Genomic DNA, 24054 nt, shown 5'->3' with positions numbered 1-24054 from the left:
AAAGTGTCATATTCTAGGAAGTGATTGTCAGAGTTAAATGTCAATCTGTTAGGTAATATGAATTCAAATGTTTAACAAAAGTGAGTCACCATGGGTTGAGTAAGGAAACGAAAGGCTTCTTTGGGGAGAGGGATTACCTGTCCTGAGTCTCAAAGGTCAGGTGGGCATTAACAGGGTTAGAGTGAGGATTGGCGCTGTGATAAAGGGTGCTTGTATGAGAACTCTGGATGTGAAGAACAGGATGTGATTGATGAATATACTCATATGTAGAGAGCGCAAAGGGCAAGTGTCAAGGGGATGAGGCAGAGAGAGAAAATAAAAACCTTGTCAATAAAATATAGTCCATATACTTAAGAACTGCCTTCCCTATTTTTATATAGATTAATCATGTTTCCATGTTTCTCTTTTTTCTGTATTTCAAGCACTGAAAAAAATGTAGATGGCTTCAAAATGGATAGCTTCTGTTGTGACTCTTAAAAATGCTTAGTAACCAAATTTGTTTTAAAATAGATTGTTTATAAGTGCAATTTAACTTAAGTTAGGGAAATTTGTGTCTGTAGATAGTAAAATTTCCATGCTTGGAAATAGCGACCACAGTTCATTCAATTGTTGTCAGTAGCTATTGTGTGCAGTCAGGATGTCCTGGGGAAGGAGTGTGTCTGTTGATGTCCACGTTCCAGAAACAGACTTGAAGAAAGTGGCCTCTCAGCTGCCTTATAGATCTTTTTTTCTTTGAGGTAAAGCAATCTTTTGAGTATTATTTCCCTCTAAGACTGTCTTTACCCTTGGAATTATTGTTATGATTTTACTTTTTTGTTGGATGAAATTTTAAAAATTACTTCGTTGTTGGGGAACTTACTCTGTTTCAGTAGGGCTCCATGATGCTAGAAAACTTTAAAAATTGTGTTTTCTTTGGTGTAAGTTTAAGTTTTAAAATAACCCCCCCCATCTTATTGTTGAGGCCATGTAAAAATATCATTGATACCCCAAATGAAAAATATTCAGTAACCTGGAAAATTGATGCCAAATTGGAGCTTATTTAATTCTTTCATTGAATGGTAATTTTGTTTTCAAACCCTGGAAAGGCAAGGGGGAGGTTGAAACCATTTTTGAATGTCTGTCTTGTGGCAATCTAAATGTTTTGCATACGCTGTCTACTTTCATGTTTTCAAAAAACTTACAAAGGTACATTTTTACTTCTATATTAAAGAGGAAAACTTAAAAACTATTGTATCTTATGACCAGAAAGCTGTCAGGAATGTGATCATTTTGTCTTAACCTCCTAATTACATTTAAAAAACAGTGGTAACCTGACTTGCTTTGGAGATCTTGCAACTGTCAGATGCATTTTGCAAATATACCAAACCATTAAAAAATAACATATACAGAGTAATAACTTTAGATCAGGGAGGTATCTTATTTGTGCTGCTGCAGGTTTGAATGCATGAAATCTATCCACTTCCTATGCATAATAAGAATAAGCACATTGGAATAAAATTGGAATCTTTTAACATCTCTTATTTTTTATTTTAAATGTGGAATTTACCTTTTAATAACTTTAAAAGAAGAATCCTTAGCTTTTCCCCATTCATTCTAATAGTGATTTGTATTTCCTGTGTCTCCTCTTGTTTCCAAGCAGGAAGTTCAGTCTGACAAAATATTTGCAGTATGGTAAGAGAGATACAGCTTATTTGTGAAGTAGATGAAGGCATCGTAGCACTCAGTAATTTATTGTGTACTTAGTATTTGTGTTTTCATCATTTAGAAGTACTCTGGTAAATCTTATTTGTAATATAATTTAAAAGGACCATTTTTAAGGTTTTTCATGATTTGTATTTTGCCCTATATTTAAAAATTGGAAACACAAAAGGAAAATAAGCTTTAATTATGCATCCAAAATTGTAGATGCCTCATGTTTTCTTTCTGTTTTGAAACTTAATTTTTTAATAGGCAATTCATTCATGTGATTCATAGTGCAAACGGTATAAAAGAGTATTCAAACAGTGAAGTGTCTTTCTACCTCAGACCTTAGCCACCATTCCTTTCCCTAGATAACAACAACTGTTACTGGTTTTTTGTGTATCTTTCCAGAGACATTATACACATATAGAAGCAAACACAGTATGTTCTCTTCTTTACACAAAGGGTAGCATTCTGCTCCTTGCTCATTGTTCTGAGTTATCTGTATATAAAAAGTCTTCTTCTTTTGTTGTTATTTGTTTTGTTTTTCAAAGCTGCATGATAATCCATTATATTGATTACTATAATTAATTTAACCAGTTCACTACTAATAGATGTTTGGATTGTTTCCAGGTTTTTTTTGTTACAAACAATGCTTCAATGGATAGCCCTGTATATTCCTAGGTGGGTAGTTACTGGCACAGAGCGCATGTGCATTTATATTTTGTATATTGCTAAACGCCCTCTGTAGAGGTTCTGTCCTTCTGATAGCCATGCTGAAGAAGCTGATTTCCTACCCCTTTGCCAACAAAGCTGGTTACCAAACTTTGTTATCCAATCTGATAGTAAAAACTGGTATCTCAGTATAGATTTGATTTGCATTTGCCTCATTTTGAGTACAGTTGAGTATCTTTTAATATGTTGCAGTCATTTGCACATCCTTTTATGTGACTTGACTATTTATTCATTTTTTTTTCCTTGATAGTTGGTCTTTTTTTAGTATTGATTTATAGAAACTTCATATAAGTGAAATTAGCCCTTAATCTTTGATATGAGTTACAGATTTTCTTTAGTTTGTTTTTTTATCTTTTGATTTGCTTATGGTATTTTGTTCTATTTTGCATTTCTATCTCGATCTTTTATGTGCCTTTTGTATGCTTTTTGAGTATTAGGGAAGGACTTCCCTGCTTGGAGATTATAGTAGCGTTCTCCACTATTTTTTCTTCTAATGTTTTCATGGTGTTATTTATTAAATTTAAATCTTTGATACATTCTAGAGTATCTATGTTTCTAGCTAATTTATTGAATAATTCATATTTTCCCCATTGGTTTGAGATGCCATCTTTATCATAAACACACTAAATTGTCACATATATTTATTTCTGGACCTTATTCTGTCCTCTTGATTTGTTTAGTTATGTGCCAGTACCATACTGTCTTCATTGCGGTTTTAGAGTATGTTTTAGTGTCTGGTTGGGGTAACCTCTCTTTCTATTACTGTTTTTGTTCAGGATTTTATTTTTCCATCAAGATTTTTGAATTGGCTTGTCTAGTTCCAAAAAATACCTATTGGTATTTTGAGGGTGATTTGAGTTAAATATGTAAATTTATAAATTAATTTATAGTTAAGTTTATGAATGTATAAATTATAGTTAATTTATAATTAAATTTATAAATAAAATTAAGGAGAATTTATATACTTATCATTTCTGTCTGAGAATATAGTATGCATTTAAGTTCTTCAGGTTGTCTTTTTTTGTTTCTCAGAAGCAATGTGAAGTTTTCAGTTTATAAATCTTGTAGCTTTTGTTTTGTTTTTCTCCCTAAGGAATTTTCCCTGTGCAAATGGTGAAAATTTTCTTCCATTATATCTTTTAATTCGGTGGTTTTCAAACTTTGGCCTTTGATTTATGACATCGAGTTAGTGAATTGTAACCAGCGTTTTAAAATATGAAAGAGAATAGAAAAGGAAAATCAGAGTGTTAACACTCATTGTATAAGACTTAAGGATGTTTCAGAAACTTTGTAGGTGTTATGTAACTAATAACTATTATGTGTGTATGGTATAGTTGGTCATGATGTGATATGTATTTCTTACCGAAGGTTGTGGTAAAACTGTTTGAAAGTTGCTGTTTCTAATAGGTTATATGTATGAAAGCTATTCATGTGTTTTCTTAAAGAGATACTAAATGTGTCTTAGTGCTCATTGTTGTGACTATTTTAATAGGGAACCCAAGGGAGACAATTATTTAAACTTTAAGCAAAATCTTGATTTGATTCGAAAGTCAGCTAGTAGAGGGGAGAGAGTGGAGAGAGAGAGGCCACTTAGCAGGTTGTTAAGTAGTCCAAACTAGAAGTAAAATATGGCCTTTGAACTAAGTCAGTGTCAATGGGAATGGAAAGAAAGAAAAAAAAGTTAGAGGCATTTTGGAAGCACAACTAATGAGCTAAGGAATGTACGGAAGAGAGTAGGCTTGAGGGGCAGAGTAGATAGGAAGAGATGAGAGTTCAGTTTGGTACATGTTGAGATTGCAGTGCTGGTGGGTAAAGATTGGGAAATAGGGGGAGGAATGTATCAAACAGACCATCGGAAATATGGGTCTGGAGCTCAGAGGGTGAAACTAGGCAGGTAGTTTAAGGATTCATTCCCTTAAAGGTATTGAAAGTGGATGAGATTCTCTGGGGGTAATGTATAGAGAAGAAGGCCAGATGAGAACTGCTGGCTGAGTGGAAACAACTGTATGAAGCACAGATCAGATGTAGAATATGGGGGTGCTCATGTTTACTAAATACCAAGCACTGTACCCTAGGTGTTTTACATTTGTTTCTCAGTTGTTCCTTTCAGTAACACGCCATTTTACATATGGGGAAATTGAAGTTAGGTGATGTATCCAGAGTAACACAGGAAGTGGTAAGGGTCAGATTTAAACTCAGGTTTGAAACTCTGAAGCCTTGCATTTTCTAGTTGCTATAATGTATTGCTTCTAAGCAAAATGCTTCAAGATAGAAGGAAATGGTTAATATTTGTATTAATAATAGCTGACATAGTACATTGAGGATGTACTTACTGTATGCCAGATGCTGTTAAGCTCTTTACATGGATTACCCATTAATCTTCACAGCAAATTATTATCATCTCAACTCCCATTTTGCAGATAAGAAAGCTGGGACATAGAGTGATTTGTCCAAGGTTGCATATGTATGAAGTGGCAGAGTTGTTCTGAGTTGCAGAATAGTGAAGTAGGATGAAAACTTAGAAGGAAAAAGACTTCCAAGTTTGACTAAAACAGTTGGAGGTTATTGTTGACAGTGTTGTTCAGTGGTATTGAGTGAAAATAACTAACATTCATTGAGCATTTTCTGTGTAACAAGCTCTGTTCTAAGTTCATTAAATCTTCACAGTGTTTCTCAAAATACATATTATTATCCCCATTTTATAAATGAGGAAACTGAAGAACAGAGCAGTTAAGTTACTTAACCTCTTTAAGAGGCAGATTTAGGATTTAACCTAGGCAGACTGGCTTTGGAACCCATCCTTTTAACCAGGGGTGCACAAACTACTACCAGTGGGCCAAATCTGGCCTGCTGCCTGTTTCTGTAAATAAAGTTTTATCGGAAACAACTACTCTTATTTGTTTATGTTTGGCTACTTTATACAGAGTTGAATAGTTGCAACAGATTGTATGTCCTGAAAAGTCTAAAATATTTACTATCTAGCCCTTTACAGAAAAAGTTTTCCAACCCCTGCTAACCATTAAACTGGATGAAAAGCCAAATCCTGGTGAATTGTCATTATCTATTTATAAAGTTTTAGCTATAAAGAAATGCTGAATTAGATAGGATGGTAACTTTAAGAAGAACTATAGTAAATTTAATTTTTTTCCTGTAGAAAAGATTTGGGTATGTTGTTAGTAGCAGAAGAAAAAATGTCAGTTGGTAGGAGATAGTGAAGTTATGAGGGAGGAGTAATGGTGGTATAGGGTTTTGGAGAATGCGGGAGAGAATGGGAAGATTTATTATTGGAAAGGAGCCAAAGACTTTTCTTTGAAACACTGGACAGGAGCAAAAAAATGAAAAGATATTAGAAGTATAGAGCTGTTTTGAAGTAGAGGCAAGGGCCGTAATAGGAATTTTCATTAGATGGCTGTAACCTCATTTGAGTAGGGATGAAGATAGCGATTGAAGATGGTTCAAATTAATTGTCTTTTTACTACTTACAGTTATCTCCCAGTCATGTTTAGTGCTTTGAAAAATATATTTATAGGAAACGAAGAATAATTATAGAATTTTACAAAGTGTTATAAAGTATTTTTTTCTTTAAAGTCTAACAGGTTAAAGTTGGGAAATAGGAGTAGGCTTTACATTTTTGCTGGTATTACATTATAAATTACATTTAAAGTCTACTTTCAAGTGCAGTTTTAAAAACAGCATTATTGAGGTATAATTGACTTAAAATAAGCTGCACATATTTAAATTAAGGGTACAATTTGATCAATTTTGATATGCATACTCTTGTGAAACCATCACAATCCAGGTAATGCATGTCCCTTTGTCATCTCTCCCTTCTGTGCCTCTCTGCCGCCACCTTCACCAATATTTATATGTTGTGTTTTCATTTTCATTGTGTTTAAAATACTTTCTAATTTCCCTTTTTCTTCTTTGATCCATGGTTTATTTAGAAGTGTGTTAGTTTCCTAATATTTGAGGATTTTTCCAGAGATTTTTATAATTTAATTCCATCTAGTCACAGAACATATTTTGCCTGACTTGAATCCTTTTAAACCCATCGAGACTTGTTTTATGGCCCATAATATGGTCCATCTTGGTAAATATTCAGTGTGTGTTTGAAAAGAACATGTATTTTGCTGTCATTGGGTAGAGTGTTCTTTATATGTCGGTCTCGTCAAGGTGGCTGATAGTATTGTTGAAGGCTTTCACATCCTTTACTGATTTTCTTTTTTTTTTTTTTTTTGTCTACATGTTCTGTCAATTATTGAGAGAGGGTTTTTGAAATCTCTGGCTATAGTTGTGAATTTGTCATTTCAGTTCTATTAGTTTTTGCTTCATGCATTTTGAAGTTGTTTATTAGGTACATAAATGTATAAAATTATGTCCTCTTGATGAATTGAATCCATCATTATAAAATGACCTTCTTTATCTCTGGTAGTTTCCTTTGCTTAGAAATCTTTGTGTGTTATTAGGCAGTAAGCTTGGGGCAGTTGTAGAGTTCACCATGTTTATTTCTTGTCTGTTAGGATTTTTGTTCTGTGTTGCCTGATAGCTAATGTCATGAAAACTGCTATTTCATATATTTTGTACAGATTTCTTTTAGTTGTTTCAGATATATAAGCCTGTTTTTCCATCTTGACCAGAGCAGAAATCAAAAAATATTTTAAGAATTATTTATGGCTGTTCTTAAATTTTTTTTCTTGTTTGTATTAGGGATATTTAGAAGAATCTGATGAAAGGTGTGGACCTTACCCCCTCATATCTACAAAGGCGTGTAAAATCTTGGTTGTAGTTTCATGAGGCTTCCAGGCTTAAGGTTTAATTCATCCCTGCTTAGGAATCCTGGCTTTCCAGGAAACATTTTCAACCCTAGTTGCACATTAGAATCACCTGGGAGAGCTGTTGAACAAATATATGTGCTTCACCAGACCTGTGAAATCTGAATCTTTGGTGGTGGGACTCAGACTTTGTTTCTAAAGCCGCATAAGTAATTCTGATGTGCAGGCAAGCTTCAGAACAACTCTGTTTTAAAACAAAGGATAGCTTCCTCTCCACTTGGTTTCTCTCCTTCCAGTTATTGGCAAGGGTCCTAGGGAGGGTGGGATACAGGGAGCCGGTTGCTCCTTGAACTCAATCTGAGTAGAATGAGTTACTTTAAAAAATTTACCTATTCAACCCTCAGATTTTGTCTCTGTAGATTGTATCTGGGCTTTTAACAAAGGTGCATACAGATGAAGTTATGATAAGAAACCTTTTTCAGTTTATGTTTCATAATTTTAACAAAATGCAAAATGTTAGACTGTCCCTGTGATAAACAAAAGACAGCTATGTATTAATTAAAATGGACCTCAGAGCCCAAGACCCTATAAGAAATAAGGGTATAAATAAATAGGAATTGAAAAATTTTAAAGCTTTGTGTGTTTTTAATTGGTATGCTTTGTATATAGGTTTTATGCTATGTCAAATGTATATGTGACTTCAAATATTGGTAATTTGTAGTGGAAAATGTACTTCATATTGACTTAAGTGAGCCACAGTGCACTTAGCTGTTTTAAAAAAATGCCGTGAAGCAATAAGCAAGAGAAAAAAACACAGAGCACTCTTAATGAGGGAAGGCTGGTATAACATGGACTGTGTGACTCAAGATCGATTGATTTCACATTGAGTCACTTTTTAGATGTGTCAAGTTATGTAATGTGTGGAGGAGTCAGGTTGGAATGTCGGCTACTTTTATGCAAGGTGATTCTTTTGTATGATTTCTTTAATGAAGAACTTGAACATCATATTTATTTTGTGTATTAGGCTTTTCAGTTTCTGAATCTTCTAATGCTTCTAGTAGTAATGATGGATTTTTATGGGATTAAATGACTTTGTATAAATCTAGTTTAAAGTATTTTCTCCTCATTTATTGTAACCAACTTTTCCCTAAAGCTGTGAACTTCACAGAAGTAAATGAAGATAACAAAAATGATCTCTTCAGAGAAGTGTTTTCTTCCATTGAAACCTTGGCCTTTACCTTTGGAAATATGTAAGTAGAGGATTGTCATTTAAAGAATTAGGGCCTAGATGTCTCAATGAGAGTATGTCACAATAATTCAGTACATACATGCAAAGTAAAGTATTAACTAGCATGAAATATTATCACAACTGCAGAAAAGCTACATTCTGTGTTGCTTTATTGCTGTATTTGGAGGTGTTTATTGCTGTTTAGAAGCAACATCCATTTGCAAGTGAATATGTGGTTTATGTGGATAGATTCCTAGCAGTTTATTTCTAAGGTTCTTACTTTTAAAAAATTTAACCTAGATGACATGTTGAATGTAAAGCTTGTGACAGAGCAATGTCATGACTTATTTCCATTTCTCTTTTTTTTTTTAATTCCCCTGGATAGCCTGACAAACTTCCTCATGGGAGATGTAGGCAATGATTCATTATTGCGACTGCCTGTTTCCCGGGAAAGTAAGGTAGGCCAAGTTTGTATGAAAGCAAAGATTTTAATGTTTTTAACTTAATATTTTAATAATATCCTAATCTTAATCTCAGCATTAGTCTTTGATAGTTGTTTCGTTTAGCCAAAGAAACAGCTCAGTTCATTTTACATATGATAAATTATGGTCAGTTTCTGGACCAAAAATTTAATTGTACTTTTGAAGTGGAACCATCTTTTTCTTTTTTTTTTTTTTTTTTAATAAATTTATTTTATTTATTTATTTTTGGATCTGTTGGGTCTTCGTTGCTGCACACGGGCTTTCTCTAGTTGCGGCGAGCGGGGGCTAATCTTCATTGCAGCACGCGGGCTTTCTCTAGTTGCGGCGAGCGGGGGCTACCCTTCGTTGCAGTGTGCAGGCTTCTCATTGCAGTAGTTTCTCTTGTTGCAGAGCACAGACTCTAGGCGCATGGGCTTCAGTAGTTGCAGCATGCAGGCTCAGTAGTTGTGGCACACGGGCTCTAGAGCGCAGGCGCAGTAGTTGTGGCACACGGGCTTAGTTGCTCCGCAGCATGTGGGATCTTCCCAGACCAGGGCTCGTACCTGTGTCCCCTGGCATTGGCAGGCGGATTCTTAACCACTGTGCCACCAGGGAAGTCCCGAACCATCTTTTTTAAAAAACATAGCTGGTAATTTTATAGTGTCTTATGTAATGAACCTATATGTCTATGGTCCAAAATTTTAGTAAGTAATTCATAGCTGTTTTTCCTTCCTGACATTGTCGCAGATTTTAAGACTGGTAGAAAAATGATAAAAGAAGTAAAGAGGGTGTTAATCTTTTCACACATCCTACAGTTTGTTTGTTACCATGAAACACTTATTAACAGAACTGAAGGTCTGAATTCTCCCTGAGAGCATCCTTATAAGTATGTTAGAGAACTGGGGTTCTGATTCCTAATTGGAAGAAAAATTGCTATGAAATAAAAGAACATTAGGAATGTATGGAGAATATTGCTTTAAAGATTTATACTAATTGTAGTAGTAATATTTTCATTTGACTAAAAGTTTTTCACCAAATGCAAGATATTTAAACAAACTGCATTAGGGACATATGTTGATCATTTCCTGTTAAGGATTTCCAAAAAGGATTGGAATCCAAAAGGATTTCAACAAATATTTGAAAATGTGCCAAGTACCTGTTATTATATCAAAATAATATAAAAACTATAGATCTTTCTTAAATAATACAAAATATGAATGACTATTTAAGGCATTTGTTATATGTACTACAGTATTTAGAAAACAATTGTGACAACTTCTGAAGTCATCCATTTGGTGACTGAAGGACTAAAGGAGGGATAGTGTAGAAACCATATCAGAATGATGAAGAATTTTAAGATCTTTAAATATTTTGCTGATATTTATGATTTTTCCTCAATTTCATATTTTCAAGCTTGCTGCTAATTTAGAAGGTGTAATAAAACATTATATCAGTGTAAAAGGGGTCTAAACAATTTAAATTTTAGGTGTAAATCATATCTCCTATTCGTGTACTTCTGTTGTGCACATGTATACTAATTCTTAATAGGATAATACTTCTTCCTTTTTGCAGTTTTTAATTTACCATAGAAATTGAAATCTAAAAATCCATGATGATATACTACTAATAAAATTACTTCATTCGATGAAGAGTTTTGAAAAATATCTTTTAAAATAATAGTTGCCATTTATTTAATAGTGCTTAATAGATAACCATGCACTGTGCTAAACCTACATCATCTTAATCCTTAAAATAGTCGTATGAAGTACTGTTCTTATCCTCATTTTTATGGAAGGGCAAACCAAAGTTAAATGAGTATAAATACATAGCTCAGTGTTATATAGCTACTAAGTGATAGAGCTTGACTTCAAACCCAGGTTTTACTTGATTCCTGTTGCATTGAATTCCTTCATACTCCGTATTGCCCAACTAAATATAAATCCTCACAATTTCGGTATATAACCTTTTCCTACACTGTCCAATAAGGTAGCCACTTGTCACATGTAATTCATTAAATTAAAATTTTAATTTTCATTTATATTAGCCACTTTTCAAATGCTCATATAGCTACATGTAGCTATTAGCTACCTTACTGGACAGTGCAGATATAGAACATTTCCATCATCATAGAAAGTTCTGCACTAAGCTGTCCAATGGACCTTCAGAGACAGCTTATCATACAATGAAATGGTAAAAGATGGCTGAAAGAGAGAGGTCTTTGTCTTCTATTTAGATAGCAGTCTATTTAGATTGCTTCTATAACTTGCTGACTAATATTTTTGAGATCTGCAGAATCTAAAGTTTTGAATGGATTCATTAATGTTAACTAATGCTGTTAGTAAACAATGAGGTTATTCATTCTTGGACCTTGAGAACTGCTGTTGTAAAAAGCTGTATAATTCTTATTAAATGTTCTGGCATTTAAACAGACTTCTCAGGCCCTTTGAGTTCTAAATGCTTGAAATTCTTTAGTAGGAATTATGTCAGAGTAACAAATTAGAGTGAAAAAATTTTGAAGCAAAGTTCTGTTATCTTCTGCTCTAATCTTAAATTTGTCTGCTTCCATGTTTTAAGTCTTTTGAAAATGTTTCTGTGGAATCAGTGGACTCATCCAGTGAAAAAGGTAATGCTTGAGGTACTTAAAACTTTAGTCAAACTTTTTACAGTTACTTTTGATAAATGTTTTGGATTACTTAATCTCTCCTTGCTTAGTAACCTAAAGTATTCATTTCAGACATAAAATGAATGATGTGTGAAGTTTTACATGTAAAACTTAAGGAAAAAAACCTGCTAGAGTAGATAGATAATGTGATGATAGAGACTGATCAAGAATTATATAGGGCTTGTAACTTGATGAATAATAGAAATACACATTGATTAAAAAATACAATTTAAAATTATTTTCAGTTTAAACTGTGACCCTTTAATTATGAATTTGTCACATATTTTTTAACCAGTTTACATTGAAGAACATCTTAGGATATGAATGTGTCTTTGTTTAGAGTTATGAGCTCATATTTAATGTATACTTACCTTGATATTTTTATTTTCAGGAAGTTTTTCTCCTATAGAATTAGACAGCATGCTGTTAAAGAACACTAACTCTATAGAATTGGCTTTGTCATATGCTAAAACATGGTTAAAATATACCAAGAACATAGTTGCATGGGTTGAAAAGAAGCTGAGCTTGGGTGAGTTGCCCTTTGGGGCATCTGATTAACTTTGGAACGTAAGAACTGAATTGTTTGTGATTCATGTTCTACAGACTATAAATAATATGATTCCAAATTAGTAGCTCTTTCATTGTAGTACATAAAATCATTGCCCATTTTCTCTTCTTAAAATAGGAAAGACTCTTCTCACAGTAAATATACTTATTGAACATTGATGTGGACCAACCACTAGATCTGGGGGCACCAAGACAGATAGTAAACTGTCTTTGCCTTTAAAGAAGTCATATTCTAGTGGGTGAAAAGAAATGCAATCAGATAATATGGTTAAAGGAGACAAAAACAACAGTAGCTGTCGGATCAGAAGGCAATGGAAACATATAAGGAACATCTTAATAGCTAGTATTTTCCCAGTGTTTTACAGTTGACAAAATGCTTTCAACATCCATTTTCTCATTTAATCCTTACCAAAACCCTGGGAAGTAGGCAAGACAAGATTATCATCGCCATTTTACAGTGGAGGCAAATGAGACAGGGGATTTGCCTAAGGTCAGCAGATTTGCCTAAGATCATATAGTAGTAACTGGAAGAGTATAGAATTTACCCAAAGGCTATGCTCTTTCCACTACATTATTTGCTTTTAATAGGGAATGCCCATCAGATTCACCTGAATAGCCTTAGAAACAGATAATACACCGACGTAGGTCCCATTCCCCCAGAGAAGTGAGATCTAATCAAGTGCATTTTGAAAGTTTCCCAGTTGATTTTGATGAGTACTTCTAATTAAGAATCATAACTTCATATCATGATGCAGACTAGTATTTGTGATCACTTTTTAATTGGGGAATTACAAATATTTTTAGAGTAGGGAGGGGGGAAAAATAAGTTGAATTTACCTTCTGATGCCTTCTTTGACCTTTTCAGAATTGGAGTCCACTAGAAATATTGTCAAGTTGGCAGAGGCAACTAGAACTAACATTGGACTTCAGGTAAGTGGTCAGTGAACTACTAGGGTCCTTTGCCGGGAGATTACTCAGATGAGCGCCTTGCAAAATCAGAAAATTTTGTACTTAACATAGGAAAGAACTTACATGCTAAATAACCTTTTTACTGACAAAATAAAATCTTTTTAAACTTATAAGGATACGCATTATGAAGAAACTAGGAAATCCACAGTTTTATATGAATGTTGATTATCTTGTTAGCTACTAACTTTGCTAACGAGGTTTAGAATTACTTCATTAATTTTCTTCAGTACTTTTCTCATATGGTCATATTTATGAATAGTCATTTTTCTGAAAAAAATCTAAGCTTAAAAATTTCTCTTTTTGAAGAAATTTAGTGGGGGTGGGGAGGATCTAGAACTTTAGTACATTTCTATTGGAAAATTTACTTTTCAATTTTAAATTCTAGGAGTTTATGCCACTGCAGTCTTTATTTACCAATGCTCTTCTTAATGATATAGAGAGCAGTCACCTTTTACAACAAACAATTGCAGCTCTCCAAGCCAACAAATTTGTGCAGGTAAAAATTTATAAATACAATATACTTAAAAAAAAAAAAAAACAACAGCAGTATACCTTTAGAAAACAGCTTTTTTCTCTCTTTCTTTTTTTAAAAATACCCTTGCCAGCCTCTACTTGGGAGGAAAAATGAAATGGAAAAACAAAGGAAAGAAATAAAAGAACTTTGGAAACAGGAACAAAATAAAATGGTTAGTATTACAGTAGAGTTTCATCTATTTATGAACATCTAAAAATCATCTGCGGGGGCTTCCCTGGTGGCGCAGTGGTTGGGAATCTGCCTGCCAGTGCAGGGGACGCGGGTTCGAGCCCTGGCCCAGGAAGATCCCACATGCCGTGGAGCAGCTGGGCCTGTGCACCACAACTGCTGAGCCTGCGCTCTAGAGCCCACGAGCCACAACTACAGAGCCCACGTGCCATGACTACTGAAGCCTGCGCGCCTGGAGCCAGTGCTCCGTAACAGGAGAGGCCACGACAGTGAGAAGCCTGCGCACTGCAACAAAGAGTAGCCCCCGCTCGCCGCAACTAGAGAAAGCCCGCATGCAACAACGAAGACCCAACGCAGCCAAAAATAAATAAATAAATAAATTAATTAATTAAAAAATAAAAATAAAAATAAAAAAGACTTAAAAAAAAATCATCTGGGCTTCCCTGGTGGCGCAGTGATTGAGAATCCGCCTGCCAAGGCAGGGGACACGGGTTCGATCCCTAGTCCAGGAAGATCCCACATGCCGCGGAGCAGCTAAGCCCGTGCGCCACAACTACTGAGCCTGTGCTCTAGAGCCCGTGAGCCACAACTACTGAGCCCATGTGCCGCAACTACTGAAGCCCGCGTGCCTAGAGCCGTGCTCCACAATGAGAAGCCACCGCAATGAGAAGCCCCCACACTGCAATGAAGAGTGGCCCCCGCTCACTGCAACTAGAGAAAGCCCGCGCGCAGCAACGAAGACCCAACACAGCCAAAAAAATAAAAAATAAACAAAATAAATAAATTAAAAAAAAAAAAATCTGCAGTCTATAAGCATCTACCCTGGGAAGATGCATATCTTACTCTATAGTTTATCTAAAATGCAGTCTTAACTATCTTGCTGAATATGCTAAAGAAACTTGTACATTAGGATTTTTCTTATTCTGTATTTAATACTCTTTTTTTTCTGTGTAGCTTGAAACAGAGACTGCTCTTAAAAAGGCAAAATTGTTGTGCATGCAACGTCAAGATGAATATGAAAAAGCAAAATCTTCCATGTTTCGTGCAGAAGAGGAGCATCTGTGCTCAAGTGGTGGATTAGTAAAAAATCTCAACAGGCAGCTAGAAAAAAAGCGAAGACTGGAAGAAGAGGCTCTTCAAAAAGTAATCATCTTTTTTGTTATTTGTTATTACTGAATTCGCAATATTCTGCTAAGGCTTTGGTTCTCAAACTTTAACCTGCATCAGGACCACCTGGAAGGCTTGTTAAAACAGACTGCTGGGCCCCACCCCCAGAGTTTCTGATTCAGCAGGTCTAGGGTTGGCCCCAGACAACCTGCATTTCTAAGTGCCCATGTGCTGCTGCTGCCGGGGATCCACACTTTGAGAACCACTGTGCTAAGAGATTTTTGCTTATCTTTTGAATTTTGGGGTTTGTTTGTGAAAGATATATCTTAGAGCAGTAGTTTAATATTTTTTACTTGATTGTTCAGAAAGTTTACCATTTAGGCAACTGTGTGTATATGTGTACTTATTCTAATACCTGGTAGCAAGACTAGGCTGAAGCTTTGTATTATTTATGAAATATAACTGATAAATTCTGTAAGAAGATTATATAGAAAATGGTAAATATAAATAGAAAAGGCTATTAAATAGAAGTGGATGTTTATTTTATAGACAAACAGTATACTAATTGTAAATCATACTTGACTGTTCATGAAAGACAAGTGCCCTTGAATTGCTGACCAAAACAGAATATTTCTCTTTAGAAATATTCTACTTAAAATATAGAATATTTCAGAACTTTCATGCATAAGCCTTTTCAATTATTTAAGTCAAGCCTTACTAGAGTAAGCATTTGTTTTAAAATATAGATTCAGTGAACCAGTGTCACTTTTTTCTCTGATACTCCTGAAGGTAGAAGAAGCAAATGAACTCTACAAAGTTTGTGTGACAAATGTTGAAGAAAGACGAAATGATCTAGAAAATACCAAAAGAGAAATTTTAACACAACTCCGAAAACTTGTTTTCCAGTGTGATCTTACCCTTAAAGCTGTAAGTAATTTCTTCAGTATTTTAAAGAGGAAAAAAAAGTCTATATATCTGAAGAAGGGAGAGGAATGCTTGATGAGTCATGATTCTTATGGGATTTAATTTCTGAGATTAATGGAAAGTTTAGACTTTAAAAGTTGACTCTCAGTTTTTAATACTGGTACGTGGTTTGAGTTTCATTGTTTTTATCTGGTTCTTCACTCCATGGATTGATGATTTGTTCGGTTAAAACTGAAGTCTGAGAGTTTGAAATTGCCTCTATGCCACTGTCTTTCTCAGCTTGGTTGACAAAATGGATTTAATCCCTGGAACTTCTATAAGCAGTATGAGATCTTTCTTCAAAATTTGAGTAAACTAAATATTGAAATTGAACCCAATGGTTTATTTGAAGACAAAGCATCCTGTTCTCAGGTGTTTTCATTTGCCTCTTTACCATGGTTTTTATAAAAAAATGTATGTGCAAAATACAGTCAGCCCTCTGTATCCACGGGTTCTACATCAATGGATTCAACCAACCATGGATTGAGAATATTCAGGGGGGAAAATTTTCCAGAAACTTCCAAACAGCAAAACTTGAATTTGTCCTGCGCTGGCAACTATTTACATAGCATTTACATTGTATTTACAGCTATTTACATAACATTTACATTGCATTAGGTATTATAAATAACCTAGAGATGACTTAAAGTATACAGGAGGTTGTGCGTAGTAATATATATGCAAATGCTATGCTATTTTATATAAGGGACTTGCACATCCGTGGATTTTGGTGTTCATGGGTGGTCCTGGAAACAATTCCCCTCAGATACTGAGGAATGACTGTACCTTTTTTCGGTGTACATTTCACGAGTTTTAACACGTATATAAATTTGTGTAACCACTACTGTCACAGTCAGGATTCAGAACAATTCCATCACTCCAAAAAAATTTCCTCAAGCTGACCCTTTGTAGTCAAACTCTCCACCCACCCCTTATCCCTGGCAAGTATTGATCTGTTCTCCATCTATGTAGTTTGGTCTTTTCCACAATGTCATATAAATGCAATCATAGTATGTATCTTTTGGAGATTGGCTTCTTTATTCAGCATAATGCTTTTGAGATTCATCTGTGTTATGCATGTATCAATAGTTCATTTCTTTTTATTACTGAGTTTGTAGTCCACTATATGAATGTACCACAGTGTTTATCCATTCACCTGTTGGACAGTTGCATTGTTTCCAGTTTGGGGTGATTAGGAATAGAGCTACTATGAATACTTATTTACAGTTTTTTGTGTGACTATAAGTTTTCACATTTCTGGGGTGAATACCTAGGAGTGAGATTAATGGGTGGTATGGTAAATGTCTGTTTAACTTTATAAGAAATTGCCAAACTGTTTTCCAGAGTAGCCATAACATTTTTCATTCTAACCAGCAATGTATGAGAGTTCCAGTTGTTCTGCATCCTTGACAACACTTGTCAGTTGTTGTTTTTATATTTTTGCTGTTCTTAGGTAGTGGTTTTAATTTGTGTTTTTTAGAATGACTTATGATATTGAGCATCTTTTAAGGGGCTTGTTTGCAATCTGTGTTTTGCCTATTCTTTTGGATTGAGTTGTTTGTTTTCTTATTGTTGAGCTGGCATATATTATCTTCCAGTCTGAAGCATATCTTTATTCTTTCAGCAGTGTCTTTCAGGGAGCAGAAAGTTTTAAGAAATTAAGTCTAACTTTATTTCTTCCTTTATGGGTCATGCTTTTGGTATTATATCTAAGAGTGCTTCATCTAACCCAAGATCACAAAGACTTCTATGTTTTCTACTAAAACTTTTATAGTTTGGCATTGAGAAATGATCCATTTTAAGTTAATTTTTTATAAGGTGTGAAGTATAGGTTGAAATTCATTTTTTGCATATGGATGTTGTATTAAAATTATACCCATGGGACTTTAATTTATAGAGGTGACTGAATGTTGACGTGGAGAGGTCAATGTCATTGAAAAATGAATTACTTAGATTTCCTGAGAGAAGGGAACACACTATGCCACACAGGGCCATAAAGGTACCAGGTTTGGTGAAGCAGAAGCAGGAGTGAGGGGAGAGTTGAGTATAAAGCCTTTATTGGGGTTTCTGGGGAAAGGCAAGATAGGACAGGATAAGCAATAAAGGATTGGCTAGTTTGTGTAATTTCAGTGGGCTTTGGGGAATAGGGATGGCCTGCAATTGCTTGGTACCTGGTCCTGGGATGATTTAGGACAGGGGGAAATACTGGCTTGGTGTGTGAGAGTTAGCTAGAGATGGTTGGAGTTGCATATGAAAGACATGCATGTTCCCCGGCTAAGAATTGGCTAGCATTGGGAGGAGCAGTCTCTCCCCAGCCAGCAAGCTTTTTAAGATATTAAAACATCATAAAATACGGAAAATTAAAAAAAAAAACATGATTAATACAGATGTCCACTTGTTCCAATAGTGTTTGTTGAAGACACTGTGCCAACGCCATTGAATTGCCTTTGCATCTTTGTCAAAAATCAATTGACCATGTTTTTGTAGTTCAATTTCTAGTTTCTCTATTTTGTTCCATGGATATATATATATGTGTCTGTTGTTTCGTCAAAACACTACTAGGTTGATTACTGGTGTTGTCTAGCAAGTCTTAAAATCAGGTACTGTGAGTCTTCCAACTTTATTCTTTTCAGAATTGTTTTGAGTGTTTCAGATCCTTTGACTTTCATAAAAATGTTAGAATCAGCTTATCTGTATCTACAAAAAAATCTTGCTAACATTTTGATTGGAATTGTGTTAAATCTTAATCAGATTAGGGAGAATTGACTATATACATAGCATCTTAACTATGAGTTTCCAATCCATGAACACAGTATGTGTCTCCATTTATTTAGGTAAATGATAGTTTTAATCAGCATTTTGTAGTTTTTAACATATAAGTCTTCCCCATGTTATGTTAGATTTAAGCTTATGTATGTAAGTGTTTATTTGGGGGTCTGTTGTGAATGTGATTGATATAAATAAATACATACATGATTTATGTGTACATGTGTATATATCTATGCATACATACATACACACACTTATTTAATTTCAAATTCATTTATTCATTGTTAGTGTTGAGAAATACAAATGATTTTTGTATGTTGATTTTGTATCTTGCAACCTTGCTAAACTCACTTATTAGTTCTAGGAACGTTTTTTGCAGAATCATTGGGGTTTTCTACATAAAAAATCACGTTGTCTGCAAAGAGGGACAGTTTTCTTTCTTTCTTTCAAACTATTCCTTTTTTCTTTTTTCTTATTGCACTGGCTAGGACTTACAGTTCATTGTTGAATAGGAGTGTGAGAAAAGACATCTTTGCCTTATTCTTGATCTTAGGAAGAAAACAGTCTCTCACCATTAAACATGATGATAGCTGTAAGTTTTTTTAAAGATACCTTTTATCATGTTAAAGAATTTCCCCTTTTTCTAGTTTGCTGAGAATTTTATCATGAAGATCTTGGATCTTATCAAATGAGGGTTATTTTGCATCATTTGACTGATGTGATAATATAATTTTTCTCTTCAGTCTCTTAATATGATGGATTACATTTGATATTTGAGTATTCATCTAGCCTTGCGTTCTTGGGATAAGCTGCTCTTGGTTATGATGCATTGTTCCTTTTCTATATTGCTGGATTCAATTTGCTGATATTTTGTTGAGTATTTTTTTTCTAATCTGTTAATGAAAGATACTGGTATTATGTTTTTGTTTAGTTTAGTTTTTTTCTTATACTGCCTTTGTCTGGTTTTGGAGTCAGGGTAATTTTGGCCTCATAAAATAAGTTGGGAAATGCTCCTTCCTATTCTATTTTCTGGAAGAGATTGTGTAGAATTGGTGTTATTTCTTAAAATATTTGGTGGCATTCCCTGGTGAAAGCATCTGGGCTTGGAGTTTTCATTTTTAGAAGATCTTTCACTATGTATTCAATTTCTTTTGATATAAACCTATTTGAGTTAGTTGTTTCTTTTTAGGTGAATTTTGGTATTTTGTGGAATTAGGTCCCTCCCTTTCATCTAAGTTGTTGTATTTATGTGCATAGAGTTGTTCATAACTCTTATCCTTTCAGTGTCTCAGTGGGCTGTAGTGATATCCTTTCTTTCATTCCTGATTTTGATAATTTGTGCCTTCTCCCTCACTTCCTCTCTCTCTGGTTAGTCTGGCTACAGGTTTATAAATTTCATTGATCTTTTCTGAGAAACAGCTTTAGATTTCATTGGTTTTTCTCTGGTTGTCTTTTTAAATTTTTATTTCTGCTTTTTATTGTTTCTGCTTGCTTTGCATTTATTTGGCTATTCTTTTTAGTTTCTTGAAGGTAGAAGCTTAGGTTTCATCAAGACCTCTGCTTTTTTAATACAAATATTTAATGATTTAAATTTCCCTCTAAGCACTACTTATCTACATCCCACAAATTTTGAATTTGTACTTCCATTTTTATACATACTTCCATTTTTATACAGTTCAAAATATTTTCTAATTTCCCTTGAAACTTCATATTTTACCTGTGGATATTGTAGAAGCTTGTTATTTGATTTCTAATTATTTGAGGATTTTCTGGATATCTTCCTGATATTGATTTCTAGTTTAATTCTGTTATGGTGAAAGAAATACTTTGTATGATTTTAATTCTCTTAAATTTGTTATGGTTTGCTTTATGACCCAGGATATGGTCTATCTTGGTGCCTGTTCCATGTGTGTGCACTTGAAAGAATGTGTGTTCTACTGTTGTTGGCTGGAGTATTCTGTAAATGTCAATTAGTTCCTTTTGGTTTATGGTGTTATTTATTTCTTCTATATCCTTGATGATTTACTTTTTATTTATGTCAATTATCGAGAAAGGAGTTTTGAAGTTTTCAATATACTGTACATTTTTAATTCTATCAGTTTTTGCTTTATATATTTTGAATCTCTCAGTTGCTTATATATTAATGATTGTTATATATTCTCAGTGAATTGATCCTTTCATCTTTACGAAATGTCTCTTTTTATCCCGGTAATTTTCCTTGCCTTTTAGTCTACATTATTTAATATTGATAGAAGTATTTAAGTTTTCTTTTTATTATTTTTAGTATGGTATATCTTTTTCCATTTGTTTACTTTTAATCACTATATTTTAAATGAAGTTCTTATATAGCATATTGTTCAGTGCTGATTTTTTTAAAATCTATTTTGATGATCTCTTTTAAGTGAAATGTTTAGACCATTTATATTTAATGTAAATATATGTTTAGATTTAGGCCTACTATTTTTTATTTGTTTTCTATTTGTACCTTATGTTTCCCTTCATCTGTTTCCCTTTTGCTGCCTTATTTTGTATAAATTGATAATTTTTTAGAATTACATTTTAATTCATCTGTTTATCAAAGATTTAATCTGTTTTATTTATATATTAGAATTATATTTTAATTTATCTAAAAGGATTATCTAAATTTTAATTTATCTCTTGTATACATTTTAATTTATCTATTGGGTCTTTGATTATATCTGTTTGTATAGTGTTTTTTGTTTAAATGGTTGCACTAGAGATATATATATATGAACTTTTCAGTCTACTTAGAACTAATATTTTACCAAGCTCAAGTGGAATGTAAAAACGATACCACCATATAAGTTCCTTTACTCATTTTGGGCTGTGCTTAATATATGTATATTACATCTATGTACATTGAAAACCTCACCAGACAATCTTATAATTTTTGTTTTCAAAAGTCTCATATTTTAGAGAAGAGAAGAAAAATAGTCTTTACATTTACCCAGATATTTACCATTTCTGTTATTATTCTTTCACTCCAAAGTTCCATCTTCTCTGTGGTATTATTTCTCTTTTGTCTAAAGAACTTCCTTTCCCATTTCTTTTTTTTTTTTTAATTAAGTAATTAATTAATTTTTGGCTGTGTTGGGTCTTCGTTTCTGTGCGAGGGCTTTCTCTAGTTGCGGCAAGTGGGGGCCACTCTTCATCGTGGTGCGCGGGCCTCTCACTATCGCGGCCTCTCTTGTTGCAGAGCATAGGCTCCAGACGCACAGGCTCAGTAGCCATGGCTCACAGGCCTAGTCGCTCCGCGGCATGTGGGATCTTCCCAGACCAGGGCTCAGACCTGTGTCCCCTGCATTGGCAGGCAGATTCTCAACCGCTGCGCCACCAGGGAAACCCTCCCATTTCTTTTATAGTTGGTCTTCTGGTGATGAATGCTCTTGGTTGTCTTTCATCTGAGAATGTCTTTACTTCTTCTTCATTCCGGAAGGATATTTTCACTGGTTATAGAATTCGGTTATTTTCTTTCAACACTTTAAAAATGTTATTCCACTGCCTTCTGGCATCCATAGTTTCCAATGAGAAATCTATAGTCATTTGAATCAGTGTTCCCCTATGTGGCATGCATTGTTTTTTGTTTTGTTTTGTTTTGGGTTTTTTGGCTGCTTGCAAAATTTTTTCTTTATCTTTGGGTTTCAACAGTTTGATTACAATGTATTTGGGTGTGGATTTTGTTGAGTTTCTCCTATTTGGGATTCCCTGAACTTCTTGAATCTGCAAGTTTGACTTTTGCAATATTTGGGAAGTTTTTGGCTATTTTTTCTTCAAATATTTTTTTGTAACACGCTCCCCTCTTCCTCTAAGACTCTAAAGACTCAAATGTCAGACCTTTTGTTATTATCCCACAGGAATGTGGGACCTTTTTTTCCCCCAATCTTTTTTTCCTCTTGTTCTACTGATCTAGCTTCAAGTTCACTGACTCTTTCCTTTGTTATCTCCATTTTTTATACAGTCAATCCAGTAAATTTTTTGTTTTGGATATTATATTTTTCAGTAGTAAAATTTCCTCTGGTTTCTTTTTTATATCTTCCAATTCTCTGCTGAGACTTCAGTCTTTCCATGTTTTAATATTGTTGGCCCTTATTTCTTGAAACCATTATAATATCTGCTTTAAAGTCTTTATCTGATAATTCAAATAGCTGAGTCATCTCAGGGTTGGTATCTGTTTATTATCTTTTCTCTTGTGAGTCACTGAGATTTTCCTGGTTCTTTGTGTGACAAGTAGTTTTGGATGATATCCTAGACATTTGCAATATTACCTTATGTGACTCTGGGTTTTCTTTATAACCTATATTGAATGCTGATTCTTAAAAAGTTTTGCAGGCATTTGATCTAGCTAGGTTCACTCTTCCACTCCTAAGGGCTCCCTTCTGGGTCTTCTGGCTGGGAAGCTGTAGTCAACCTAGTCTGCTGCTTTAAGAGCCAAGTAGGGGAAGGATAAAGAGAAAAAAAAAACAGGAATTTCAGACCCCTCACTCTTCAGACCACAGTTCATCTACTTATAGAGAATTCTCCTCTGCTTATAGAGAAGAGTTTTAGATGTCTATTCTACTGCTACTGCCATCACTGCCACTGCCACAGGACTTCATCTTAGGGCTTGGGGGTTGCTTGGGGGCTGGGGCAGGAGAGAAAACAAACATACAAAAGAAACCAAAGGATTTCCCCCACTCTTTCAGTCACATTTATTGGAGTAGGATCTGTGTACTAGCTGGGAAACACAGTAACAGAAAAAAAATAACAGGAAGCATACCACTAATTGGTCATACCTTGATTTGTAGTTTATTTCCACAGTCTACCTGCTACCATTTACTTTTCAGAGTCCTCAGATAGCTAATCCATGCATTCTGTCAAGGGTTTTTAGGAAAATTCATTGAGAGACTGTGGGAAGTGAGCTTATTCCATTTGAATCAGAAGTCTTCCTTAAAATGTTTCTGGGTGTTTAAGATTGTATTTCATTTATTTACCAAATTCTGATTAGTTAATATGTGGTTAATTTACAGAATCAATTTTAGTAAAATTATTTAAAAGAATTACAAAATCCCAGGATCCAAAATTCCCACGTAAATTATTTAAGCCAATCTTTTACCTTTAACAAGCCCTTTTCACCTCAAACAATAGCTGATGATAGCTAAGATTATGTGCTTGCCAGTGCCTTAAGGTCTTTGCCTTCATTAACTCATTTAATTTTCACAGAGTCCTACTAGGTAAAAACAGTTGTTTTAAGCTCCATTTTACTGATGAGGAAACTAAAGCTTAGAAAGCCTTTCTTCTCAAAATGTGTTCCTTGAACCAGTCACATTCTCATTCCTTTGGGAGCCTGTGAGGAATGCAGAATCTTGGGTTTCAACCTAGACTTTTGGTATCAGAATCTGCATTTTGAACAAGATCCCCTATAATACGTATTTGTACAT

The 24054-nt window shown here is 34.3% G+C and overlaps 1 protein-coding gene across 5 annotated transcripts in view; it reads left to right on the top strand.

Annotated features, from left to right (window-relative positions):
* ARHGAP29 (Rho GTPase activating protein 29) overlaps positions 1–24054 on the top strand; it is a 76927-nt gene that overhangs the window by 31905 nt on the left and 20968 nt on the right. For 3 of the 5 annotated variants that reach the window (XM_057546898.1, XM_057546910.1, XM_057546892.1), the window contains exons 4-12: positions 8341–8437; positions 8801–8873; positions 11451–11499; positions 11930–12067; positions 12971–13035; positions 13460–13570; positions 13680–13760; positions 14732–14920; positions 15674–15811. In XM_057546898.1, coding sequence (XP_057402881.1) covers positions 8341–8437; positions 8801–8873; positions 11451–11499; positions 11930–12067; positions 12971–13035; positions 13460–13570; positions 13680–13760; positions 14732–14920; positions 15674–15811 — 941 coding nt within the window. Of the gene's footprint in view, positions 1–8340; positions 8438–8800; positions 8874–11450; positions 11512–11929; positions 12068–12970; positions 13036–13459; positions 13571–13679; positions 13761–14731; positions 14921–15673; positions 15812–24054 lie in introns of those variants that run through there. The other 2 variants (XM_057546905.1, XM_057546915.1) reach the window with 2 other exon arrangements.

This window comes from Balaenoptera acutorostrata, chromosome 1 (genome assembly GCF_949987535.1).
Source record: "Balaenoptera acutorostrata chromosome 1, mBalAcu1.1, whole genome shotgun sequence".
Classification (NCBI taxonomy): domain Eukaryota; kingdom Metazoa; phylum Chordata; class Mammalia; order Artiodactyla; family Balaenopteridae; genus Balaenoptera; species Balaenoptera acutorostrata.
The sequence above is the reverse complement of the archived record's forward strand: the minus strand, read 5'-3'. Positions and strand labels throughout refer to the sequence as shown.